At 35.2% G+C, this 12,845-nt stretch overlaps 1 protein-coding gene across 2 annotated transcripts in view; it reads left to right on the forward strand.

Annotated features, from left to right (window-relative positions):
- The window catches only part of ABI3BP (ABI family member 3 binding protein), a 142,074-nt gene that overhangs the window by 81,286 nt on the left and 47,943 nt on the right, over positions 1-12,845 (forward strand). For both annotated transcript variants that reach the window (XM_029960708.1, XM_029960709.1), the window contains 10 exons: positions 924-998; positions 1,821-1,898; positions 2,449-2,526; positions 3,647-3,712; positions 4,906-4,986; positions 8,164-8,232; positions 9,143-9,184; positions 9,686-9,760; positions 11,347-11,394; positions 11,880-11,954. In XM_029960708.1, the coding sequence (XP_029816568.1) occupies positions 924-998; positions 1,821-1,898; positions 2,449-2,526; positions 3,647-3,712; positions 4,906-4,986; positions 8,164-8,232; positions 9,143-9,184; positions 9,686-9,760; positions 11,347-11,394; positions 11,880-11,954 (687 nt within the window). The remainder of the gene's footprint in view (positions 1-923; positions 999-1,820; positions 1,899-2,448; positions 2,527-3,646; positions 3,713-4,905; positions 4,987-8,163; positions 8,233-9,142; positions 9,185-9,685; positions 9,761-11,346; positions 11,395-11,879; positions 11,955-12,845) is intronic.

Genomic DNA, 12,845 nt, shown 5'->3' on the forward strand with positions numbered 1-12,845 from the left:
TTTGACAGCAATTTTTGAAATCTTATTAATCCTAGATATTTTGGTCATTTTCCGTATTGTCTTCTGCTTGAGTCATGATCATTAGTGTAGACAGACAAAGTACTTATTTTTACATGACAACTTGTCCTTACTGCTGAGAAACTTATTTGATAGTGTTTCTGATCTCACATTTGTTTCTCAAAAAGCTACTAGGGCTACTTTGGGATATACTTACATGAAGTAATCTTGATTTAATACTACTACTACTATTACTACTACTACTAATAATAATTACTAAATTTTAATAAGAATCTTTAAATTACTTGGTTTTTTTCTTACAAGCTTAATCGTTATACACTTAGGTAGAACACATTTATATACTATATATTGTTTTGTCAGCATGGGAAGCTTCTTTCTAACTATTTTTTTCTGTTCAGTGACTTCTTTTAACTTTATTTTACCCTTGTTTTTCATGTGTGTATATGTACATAGATTATATGACATTAAAATTCGTTAACAAAGTACAAAGTACTGACAGAAAATAAAACACTGAAAAGAATTAAGGCAGTCTTTTTTTCCCCCACAGAAATATGTTTGTAGGGCTGCCTTTTTTGGAGTGTTTTATCTGTATAAGCACGGCATTAGAAGTTCTTTTATCTTCATATTTTTTGGGCTGCTTCAAAATACATAGGCCATGCTGTCTAAAGTAATATGAACTTTAACTAACTGACAATTTAGTTTTAGCTCTCATTTTAACAGCTAGCTTCAGCTCACACATTAAACCAACACTGCTCCATTGCTGAGGTAACACATGTTTATGGTGGGTGGACCTTTGCATTGCAAATTAGGTATAGCCTTTAACATTTTTGTTGTTCTTCTATAACTAAAAAAGCTATGTGCAGAATTAATAATCAGAGATTATTGTGATTACTGTTTTTTTATAGTTTTCAGTGATATTCAACCTGTTTTTTCAAGCCCTGTGACACCTAGTAAGCCTGAAATAGCAGGTCCTGGACCAGGTACAATAATCTCTATACCTAGTTCTTAGTTCAGTAGCTCAAATCATGCTCTAAAACTGACTGAAATGAGTACACTGATAGCACTTTCAGTGCATGTTTGTATTAGCCTCTAACACCTGAATTTTGAAAGTATGTTCCTGCTGGCATTTGAAATTAGTGCTTTCTCACAGTTACTATGCTTGTGACAACTCATAATCACATGAGTCTCTTTCAGTATTTTGAAAGATATGCCACATAGATAACTGAGAAACAGTATTTGTATGTAGTTATGATGAAAACACTGTGATGTGAGCTGCAGGCTGCATTTTATTGTTGCAGCCTTGTTAAAAAGATTAAGGATAGTGTATTCTTAACAGCATGAAATTGGTTAACAGTCACAGATACTTGATGCTTTTGGACTGAAGCCATGGTTGGATCAGCTGTCAGCTTTCTTCTCCAAATGCTGTATGTTTTAATGCCTGACAAATTGTTTAACATGTCCTCTTCAATAAATTCCTGCATTTTACACAACATCACCTCCCTTGAGTATTGCACCAAAACCCAAAATGTTCAAGAGCTCTGCTTAAAATCTTACTCAGCAGTGGTTGAGATCCAGAGCAGTTGTAATAACGGCAGGAGGAAATAAATATCCATCAAAAATGTGCCAATTTATAGTGACTGAAGCTCTGTGCAGCTCTGAGTTTCTCCCTAATAGATACTTAACTGTCCAAGCATTAGTTAAATATTTGTTGTTCTTGTAAAAACAAATTTGTTTTTGCTTATGAAAGAAGAGTTTCTTCCATTAGCTCTTTGCTCTCTTATGACTGTCATAATTTCTTCCAGCAGCAACAAGTGAATCCATTCTGGAATCTTTCACACCTAAAACTTCTCGTCCTTTTCAATGGCCAAGGGTAACATTAGGTAATGTTGTTTTCACCCAGTGAAAAACTCTGTGTTTGTTTTGAGCACTTCATCCCATTTGAATGCATTTCTTCTAGCACATCGTCTCACATGCATAAACATTCTTTTTCCTGGTTAGAGAGTCTTGTCCTTCCATTTTCATTAGACTGATTGTTCTTGACATATTTGTTTATGAGAACATAGTTCTGGATGGTTTTACTGTCTCAGAGAAGTAAAACTTACCTCTTGCATGACAAAACACCGTCATCCTCTTATGAGTGTTCTGTCTATCTCTTTTTCTCCCAATGCACACGCATGTGCTGATTGTGTCTGTAAAGCTTTCAAAATGGAAATTTTTATTGTTTTGGAGTCACACAATCTTATTTCTGATCAATGCACAACATTTCAGTATCATCTCCATTCCACATTTTAAAATCCTATTTCATCAAGCTAGCTTTGACATTCCATACTAAGTTGTCTTTTCTTCAATATAAACTTGTGACATGTGCTGTTTGTTATGGGAAATGCTTGTTAAACAATTTTTGATTGCAAACTGAGCTCTTTCTTTCAGCTCCAAAAGAAATACTACCACTTATTCCTTCTAAACTGAAACCATCTGCTACCCCAGAAGTACAGGATGTGAAACCTGGTAATTGCGTGCACCATTTTTATAAGTTGGTATGCAGAGAGATGTGTTCACTAAAAATATCTAAGTGAAACTTGTAAAAGCAATAGGAGCTATGCAGTACATAAGCATCCTGATTAGCTCATCATTCTAAAATTGATCATTTGATATTGCCTAACATAAGGAATGAGAGTTAAACTCATCAGTTTTATGCATTTGGGTCCAGTGATAAAAACATAAACAAGTTCTCTAGTCCTGCAACCTTTCTAAAGGACTGGAATGAGAAAATATCCCTTGTATGAGCAACATGTGTTATTATTATTTCTATAATCTCCCTTGCCAATCCCCATCTCCCACAGACATACTATGGCAAAGATGACATCTTTCCTAGTCCAAAGAGTTTGTTGATTGAAAGTAAAGTACTGCTCATGTGATCAGTAATCCTTCTGTAGAGAACCCAATGAAAAGCATTGCCATTTTAGTGGAAACAGGAGATCTTTCTCAAAGTAGAAGAAAAACTTTCATATACACATGAAATTATTTGGCATTAAGAGAAATTAATTTGCCTCCTTTAGTGATTCAGGTGCTGGACAATAAGTATTACAGTGTGGATTACTAGAGCCCTAAAATGTTTCTGTTCTCATGTCTTATAAACAGACAGGTCAGTAAAAAGCAGGAGCTGTCTTTGTTGTCTTATACCTCTCTTACAATTTACTGTAGGTACTCATTTAACATTTCAGAAAGAATTTGGTATTTAGAAGTTTCCTCTTTCACATAGATTCTCTGGTATTTGATATGGACCACATTCTTTTCTTCAGTCAAAAACCTCATCCATCCTTTCTCACTGTTCTCCCATAACGTAAATCTATTTGCTAATTGAATCCAATAACAGATGAAAATGTCCTGAGAACATAAAAATGGGGAAGGAGCCTTAGAAACAGACTCACACATAGCCACAAGCATACAGTGTGCAATTTCATAGGAAACAAAACTAAAAGGAGTGTAGAGTCTTACACATAAGAGTGAGGCTTCTCCAGACTGTTTAAAAAACAACTCCCCTGAACTGTTGGAATTATAACCCTCTTGGCTTCCTGCTAATACATCTACTGATTGGTTCGATTACACTCGAATTTTTCTTTTCTAGCTCCTAAACCACCACTTTTGAAGCCTAAAACTTCTCAGACTGTTGAGCAACCAAGAGCAACACTAGGTAATACATGTTTCTGTAGCTGTTGGTCATTCTTCTTTGCAGTCCAAACCACCGTCTGGACTCTGCTACTTCATCTCATAGCTTGTACTGTATTTAATCCATTTCTCTAAAAGAGGGAAAAAGTTAGGAGATAAGCATTCCGAATTGTTTTTCTAAGCTTAGGAGAAGAAGAAACCATTTTTTTCCCCATACATTTTCTCTAGTTCTGTGGTACAGTAAAATTTTGGGAATCAGAATTGTGTTCCATTTTATTGGGAGTTTTTCTACACCAACACTCTTTACCCTCAAAAATAATCACAAACCCCTTGGAAATACAATTGAAAAGCCAAGTGCAAGGGTAATATTGTGGGTACTAATCCTAGAACACTCAATGAAGGATTCCTGTGGCACTAGGTGAATGTGTTAATTCTACTGTTTTATAAATCCTTCTGAATGTCATTTTGGCTTGAAAAACACCTCTCAGTCACTTCATGTCTCACTGTAAATGTCAAACACTTTTCCACTGTGTCTACTGCTATGAAGCAGTCTCAGAGTGCAGCTTTTTAAAGATGAACAAAATTGCTGCCTACACTGCCCAAAACTGTTCATCCGAGGTCAGACAAACAGTCAGATTAGTGAATTATAGTTCCAGCCCATGCATGTTTAGGGGGAAAAAGGTTTCTAGGACTGGTTGTTCTTAATTTTTACTATTTACATGATGCTACTTCTATTTTATTAGCAGAATTCAATGACTACAGTTATGGAGCAATTCTGTTTTTTATTATTGATTCCATGTTCTTTCAGCTGCCTGCCAGTAATTTCTTTATAGTGCTGAAAATTGAGGACATTTTTGCATATTTTGTCTATTTATGTCTTCTGAAGGCTTTAAATTGACTTGGAATTCAGAAGGATAAAAAGGACTATTGTTTTACGTCTTAGGTATCTTGCAAAAATGAATTTGCTAACTTAATGAGAGGAACATTAGAATCTGATTGCAAGCTACAATTACATATTTTAAATCTACTTAATTTTGCAGTGAAGAACAAGCAGGGATTTTGCTGGGGTAGTGAAGGCTTAGGAAGGTTTTTGAGAAACCCTCTTGGCATATCTGATTTTACCATTTGCTCTTGTTCCTAGTAGCCATTTGTTGCCCTTCTCATTTTTATGTGATAAAGTGGAAAGGATAAACTTATAATCCAGTATATTTCTTTCAGCTCCTAAAGAAGCAAAACTCACACCTTCTGCATCTAAACCTAGACCATCTACCAGACCCAAAAAGCCACGAACTAAGCCTGGTAACTCACTTCCATAGCCATCCTTTGTTATAGTTTATCACTTAAGTAGTGCATTTTAGCTTAAATTTATTCTGTGTGAAGTTTGGCACTTAATCATCAGAAAGATGAGGAATTCCTCTTTGACGAATAATATTTTTGTATTGAATCCAAAAAGGAAAGAAAAAAGAAGCAAACCAAGAAAACTTTTAACTTTTGTATCCTAAATCACCAACTCGCACAGCCCGGCATTGATACAAGTTGTTTTCCTGCTTTTCATTTCAAATTCACAAATTTTCCAACTTAGTTCAGCATAGAGTCCGGAACATGTAAATGTTCCTGCTTTGCTGATGGTTATAGCATCTTACATAGAACAGTAGGATTTTTATTGATTCAGTGGTCATTAATGCATATGTAGACTTAACTGAAACTGTGGAAATAAGAGTGGAATTCTATTCTGGAATTTACTAAGGGCATATTCTATGATCTCAAATAGCACCTTCACACTGGGGTTGAATTTGGTCTATGATATATGGCAGAGAACAAAATACACCTGGCATTTTCTGGACCTGGAGAATAAGTAAATAAAGTTACACAAATATTTATAATGTTACATGGTTTATAATGAAGTTAAAAAGCTTAAAATTGCACAACTGTTTATTGTAAGAATGTCTCACTTAATGCTGGAAGAGATCAGACAATTTCATTAAATTCTTTCCAGATTCCCTGCAAATTATTTTTTGCTCGTAAAAAGAAATTACTCTCTTCAGACCAAATTATTCCCTGGGAAGCTTGTTAACTGAATGGTACTTATGACTTGGAACTGTCTCAAAGTGGTGTGTATAATTAGTTTTTCATGCTGATTACAGCTGCTACATAATTTTTAGTGTAGGAAGTCCAGTGTTTTATTACAAGAATAATTACTTTTGTCTCTGCTGTAAATGCCTATGTTTGAATATAGATCTGAATCCAGCATGTTGTTTTTTAAAACAACAGAGAAAAAAAAAACAACTCATTTGAAAACTGTTGCATGAAATTATTTTACACCCTTGGACTGACAAGATCAAGATTTTATGCTGATGTTTCCACACTGAATAGCTATATAACAAGTTTCTATATGACTCCAAAAAAAGTGTCATGATTCTGTGTTTGTACTCGTCTCTTCCTTGTCCTTTCCCTGTTGGTGGTTTCACTCACCAACCAGGTGGAATCCTAATACACACTTTTTAATCACAATAAAGCTTGTAAGGATTTTCCTGTAGGTAGGTAATTGGGAAATTGGCATGTATTCTGATGTGACAAATGATGATATTCTTGTTCAGAAGATATTATTTGAGGCATAAAATATGCATGGGCAGAACCTGGCTTTTGGGTGGGTGGCAAAATGGTCAAAGAGCAGGATGTTCCTGCTCACTTCAGAGTTCAGACTAAATTAGAAACTTGTGTCATGACAGTCGTTGTCAGCTTTCCTTAACAGTGAATCAAAGTAATGAAGAATATGTGACAAATTCATACTTGATCAGGGACTTACTAATGACCCACTTTGGGTCAAACAGAGATCCTGAAAGTTAATTTTGGCTCTCATTTTTAATACGTCTTTTGTGCAGTTTCTGATTTTCAGTAGAGAAAAAAACTTCATTTGAAAACCCCCAAACATAGACACAATTTTCAATCCTTCCAAACAACAAACTATACATTCTAGTGGAAGTTCACAACTCCATTCTTTTTCTTGATATTTGGGTAATTGAATCTATTACCTGGATGAAAAAGAGTTTTTGTTGCCAATGGGATCACGCCCAGCCACTGTCCTCACCTATACTATTGTTAGCATGAACACCTCTATCTAAACATACTAAGTTCTCCATTTTTCAGAACAGGAAATGATAATGAATTTTCTGTCATGCACCCAACTGCACTGCAACATTTTCTTTCTGGAAAAGTTTTTCAGTCTCTCCAGGGACTGAGATCCCACAACCTCTCTGGGAAACTACTTTACTTAAATTATTTGTCTTGAAGAAATTTTGGAATATTTTGCTTTCTTAGAGTAGTGGCAATAGTATCAAATACATCAACCATTAACTGTTTAAAAATGTCAGCAAATAAATGAGGGGAAAATTAAAATTCTGAAATAATTCAGTCTTTTTCACTTAAACAGAATCCTCCCAGACATAATCCCCTCACCACAAACCTTCATGCATGGAAATAGAGGCTTTTAAATTATTTAAAGTAATTTTGTATCTAAACTGACAGAGTTTTAGAGGGTCTCAGGTTTTATTGTATTTTAAGGTGATTTCCTTGAAATAAGTGTACTTGTGAGTCTTGAAATGCTTGTGAATTTCATCATGACAAGTCACCAGTATGTCCAAAAATATAATTTTGGGCACATTGTACAACATTCACCAATCACTTTTTCTTTCCTAATTAAAATATGTGTCGTGCAAGTATAGGTAAAAGAAGATAGACTGAGAAGAGTCAAAGCAGAGTAAAAAAGTGAAGTAAAGTTTGTAGGTTTGGATAAGAACAGAGGTTACTTAATGACCATAGATGTATTTAGGAATGAAAATGGGCTCCAGTTATAAAACCATGCTAATACTAAATAATTCTACAAACTTTGTCTTCAAAGATCCTTATATTTTTCAGTCTTTGGAGTTCATCCCTTTCAAACCTAATTAAGTACTGTAGATAGAGTCAGGAAACTTGTTAACTTGATTATCTAACGTGCTGTGGCACTAGTTAATCTACTGGGATCTTCAGCCTTGCCTTCTGTGACTTTACAGTTATTTACACCTGAAGTCTTTCACATCTAATATGCAAAGGCATCACTATGGAAGAAACTCGGGAAAATTAATAGAAAGATTTACCAAAGAAAAAGGATTTCTCTGCCACTGTTTCTCTTTAGTGGCCTACAGCCATAAAGAGAAGGAGAAAAAAACTTTAGTAGAACAGGAAGATGAAGATTTAGAGAGGTCCTCTGCTGTTGTGTTCCTGTAGCATAAATGCACTTTTGAATTTTTAAGAGCCACAAAAGTCACACAGGGTAGTTATGAACATTCGGTAAATTTATCGTTTACTCAGTGTTTCAGAATAGTTGGGAGGAGGTGAATTTTGACTGGGAAGCAAGAGCAGCTGAGCCATGCCAGCAGCTGAAAAATAGATATAGGTGCACCTGTATTTCTCTCAAGAAAATTCTCTTTATTCCAGCAGCAACCATTCCAGTGTCAGTCACTACTAGGAGTCCCTACACATATGAACGTCCAAAGACTGCAGAGGGTAATGATTATGAGTCATCTTTAGTCATTCTTCTTTTCACTGGTCTAATAATATGTGCAGTTGAAAGCACCATTTCCTGTAGGCTTCTTGCTTATTCATATGTGGTCCAAACCCAAACAAATGGAAGTGTAATCTTGATGCTTTATTACTTCTCAATGTTTCTAGCATGGAGATGTCTTCTAAGAGGTAGTATGAAAAGCACCAATTGCAATCAAAGTTTTATAGTTTTATTTGTTAATGCCTTGAGAGGGGAGAGTTTATGCATTAATATTATTTTAATGTATTTTCTTTACTGCCAGGAAATTTTTATAGACTCTGCCATTTCATAATTTTTTTCCCACATTTGGCATAGTTTATGAGGAGGAAAAGGACATGATATATCAATTTTGTTATCCAAATTGTAAGCGGCTCTAATGAAGAAAAACTAAGAGGTTTTACCAAAATAAGTTTTTTCAGATAATTATTAAGTATAGCTGTACCAATAGCAGCCTTTTAGTCCTCTGCTTAATTGCTTACCTTAGAGGAAAAATTCAACTGTCTTGTCATGGTCAGCATGCTACTTTCAATTAGTAACAGACTTCAATTTGGAGATTCCTGACATTTTTTATATCAAGAGTTCCTCTCTGGGTTAAACTCCGTGATCACTTCTCTTGCTTGTTCTAAGATTCACTGATTTCTATCCTCATATTTTTGCTTCTGTTGCCATCAAGTTTGCCCAATTATATATTTCTTATTTAACCTGTATTATTAGGAACTTTAATTGCCCATGGTTTTAAAAAGTAACAGTTAGTTTGAAGATCCACATTACCGTGATGTTGTATTAGCACCTGCTTTTATATGTATCGGTGTAGTAATTTTAGGTTTTCGGAGTATATTCTGCATTTACTTTGTCACACTGTTTCTGTTGCAGTCTTGGATCCTATTAGAATTGAACCCCCAAGGCCAACGATAGGTAATGATATTTCCTTGGCCAGCTGTCATGTCTGCTTTTTTCCATCACAGAAAGCATCACTGAAGTTAATCACCTTATGCCTTAGGATTGTTTCATTTAACTTCATTTTCCTTCTAGGTAATTCTCTTGCTTGGCATTCACGACTATTGGGCTTATTGCTCTCTTCACAGCTGGAATATTGCCTGGTTTTTAAGAAAATTATTCTGGCAGCTCTCAATCACCTTTCTCATAATTATGCTTGTTTGTGTTTGTTCCAGTTTTTATGAAAACAAAACAAAACAAAAACCCAACAAACAACTAAGCTTCAAAAATTACTAAACTTCCACTTTCCTGTTTAGACTGTTGTAAACACATGGAGAGTATTACCTGACTTTCCTATTCCTACAAGGAGACTTCTTGGTTGCAGGTGTGAGGTTTCTGTGCTTGTATGTTCATCTGGTATCAGATTTGTTAAATTGCTGTGCAATTTAACCAACTTATTACGCACATTTTCTCTTCCAGCTCCAAGGGAGACTCAACGTGTTCCTTCCAAACCTAAAACTTCACCCAAACCTCATATCCCACAAGCCAAAGATGGTAAACTGCTTTGTGATTATTTCTGATTCAGTTTATATTGGATTGAAATGTATTTCTGAGCAGCTGTTTAGTTACCTGAGCCAGTTAAAACATAATGGGGTTCTGTTCTGCTGTGCTCAGCAATTTATTTGCAGTTTATTTGCTAGGTATTTTTCATCATGCAAAAGAATAAATCTCTGTTACTTCAGGGCAACAGGATGAGAATAATTTTGTTACGCTCAGATTAACTGTGCTAACTGAAGCAAATACCAAGCAGTTAATGTATGCACTGTGGCTACTTGGGTGGTACAATTATTTCCCACACTGCTTTGCACTGTTAGAATAAATATGTTATGTTTCCTTTTTAAGTAACAATTACTTAATTTCATGACATTTTTATTTTCTGCATGAGAAATTGCCCAGTACATAGTTAGTGTTTGTTTATATTTATTGGCATTAATGATCATTTAATTGGTATTCCAAAATACTGGATTTTTAGGTCATGAGATGTGAGTGCAGTTGAATTCAGTAGTAGGCAGGAAAAATTACTTTCTGTCCCCTGCTATCCAGTTTGTAATATCAACAGAAAATTTCAAGGGTATCAAATATTAACATATGTTATCTTTTGGTAAATGTGAAAAATTTAATGATAATGAATTTAATGAAGATCTTTAAACTGTAGACACGAAGCAATATTCTTTTTAAATCTGATGTTATCTCTTAGATGTGATTATCGCCTGTAGAAAACAAAAGAAAAAACCTTGTCCTCTCATAGTTTTTTAACCATGACAGCTGATTATAAAACATTGTTTCCAAATTACACCTTAAAATGCAGCTTCTCATTAGCTCAGCTTTTACCTCTGTGGCCGTTTTTCATTATTATGGTAGTCTGACCTTCTCAAAAATGATTAATGGTTTTGTCACACAAATGTTACAAACTTGTACTGTTTTGTGTTTAAAAAAACAAAACAAAACAAAAAAACCAACACAACAACTTACTGTTTCTTCAAGAATCTATAATATACAGAACTTTTTCCATAGCATCATCCACTTACCTTGTGATCACTTATCTTAAAAGATCAAAAGAATTTTTTTCTTTTTTATTGTAATTCATAAAGAAAAACTGACACAGAGAGGGATACCATCAATTTCACACCTTTATGTCTCTTAAACATGCAGTTTTATTTTAGATCCATACCAGTTTAGAGCTGAATAATATGACTGTGCAACAACAATACACCATAGTGCTCTTTAATAATATGGCATACAGTAAACAAGCAAATAGTCTCTGATTCCAACTGTATATATAAACTGCACCTGAAATACACCACAAAAGGAAGATATTTGTGTCTCTAGAAAGCCATTTTTGAATGACATAATGCTATATATTTGGATATCTCACTGAGGCCCATGGGAGAACAAAGCTCACATTATCTTGCAGGTTACATTGCTTTCTCAGAGACTTCTTTAAAGGTAACTGTTTCTTTATGAGGCAGTATACATAGTATATGATTCAGAAGGCAGTTACTAGTCAAGTAATACTAATTGTAAGTGGAGTTATTCTCTTCAATTTTCAAAATGTCTTCTATGTTTTGTTTCCAATACAGTCCTGGAATCCATAACATTTAGAACTGATCAACTAAAACCAACAATAGGTAACAGTTTTACCTAGAGCGTAAATCACTTGGGGACCATCACATTCAGCTTTTCTCTCAGTGTATGCTGAGCATCACAAGTATTCATTGTACTCCACCATCATAATTTTTTGCTATTAAATTTCATCCTGTAAGAGATTTTTTGATGATTTTATACTAACAATTAATAATCATCTTTTCTGGTTGTTTTTTTTCACACAAATGCATTCTGTAAAGTGGACAGAAGCACCACAATCTACCTTTGACTACTTGTCTCTATACTCAGATTCTGTCATGTGCTGCTTCACCTTATATATTGGTCCATCCATACTGGTCTTGCTTTATGCTATCCTGTTACAGAGGTTCTCCATCAGCACTCTTTCAAGCTTTCATATATCTCCATTACTCAAGTTTTTCATGTTTCCAGAGGGTCCCAAAGGCATACATTCTTTTTTAACATTATGTCTTCTGTCAGGATGAGTTCTTGAAATTATTTCTTTTTTCAGTCCCTAAGGAACCACACCGTGTTCCTTCCAAACCCCGAACATCACCAAGCTCAGAGATGTCACAAACAAAACCAGGCAAGTACATTGTTTCTTTACATTTTCATACTGATATGTGTGTCTTATGAAATCTACTGTGATCAGTGGAGCTTCAGATTTATATGTATCCCTTGCACATATATTCCTTGTGTGATAAAATTGTGGAATTTATAAGCAACCTGGTAAGTTTAAAATCTCTGTCTACAGTTCTTTGCTACATTTTAACTCACTGCAACAGTGAGTATTTTCTGTACAATTCTCAGTGAAAACAGGTCTTTTCTGTGTGAATTTTCTTGTTTTGGTGAAGCGAAGATGAAAAGGAGGGGTATCATTTTATTTAGTTAAGGATGGAGAAAGTAAGTTATACAACTCACACTAGCTGTTGCATGAGGTATTGTAGAGGGTTGACCCTAGCCAGCAACTAAGCACATAACCAGCCACTTTCTCATTCCACCCCACAGTGGTTTGGGGGAGAGAATTAGAGGAGCAGAAGGGAGAAAAAAAATTGTAGCTCAACATAAAGACAGTTTAACAAGTGAAGAATAAATAAAGGAGTGGGGGAACCAAGTGATACCACCGACCACATCCCACTAGGAGACCAGTGCCAATCTGGGAGCAATGGGTCCTTTAGGAAAGTTTTGTGGCTAAGCATAACATTATACGAGGGGGAATATCCCTTTGGTTAATTTGGTTCAGCAGTCCTGGATGTGTTCCCCCCTGGCACCCACCCCCAACCTACTTACTTGGGGGCAGAGTTAAAAACAGAGAACTCCTTGATGCTGGAACAAGCCATAATCAGCAATAGCTAAAACACTGGTATGTTAGCAACACATCTTAGTCACGAATTTAAAACAGAGTACCACAGGGGCTGCTATGAAGAAAATAGACTCTGTCCCACCCAGACCCAGTGCAGGTACCCAAAGTAAATGC

This window comes from Manacus vitellinus, unplaced genomic scaffold (genome assembly GCF_001715985.3).
Source record: "Manacus vitellinus isolate BGI_N305 unplaced genomic scaffold, ASM171598v3 scaffold_28_pilon, whole genome shotgun sequence".
In the NCBI taxonomy this organism is placed as follows: Eukaryota; Metazoa; Chordata; class Aves; order Passeriformes; family Pipridae; genus Manacus; species Manacus vitellinus.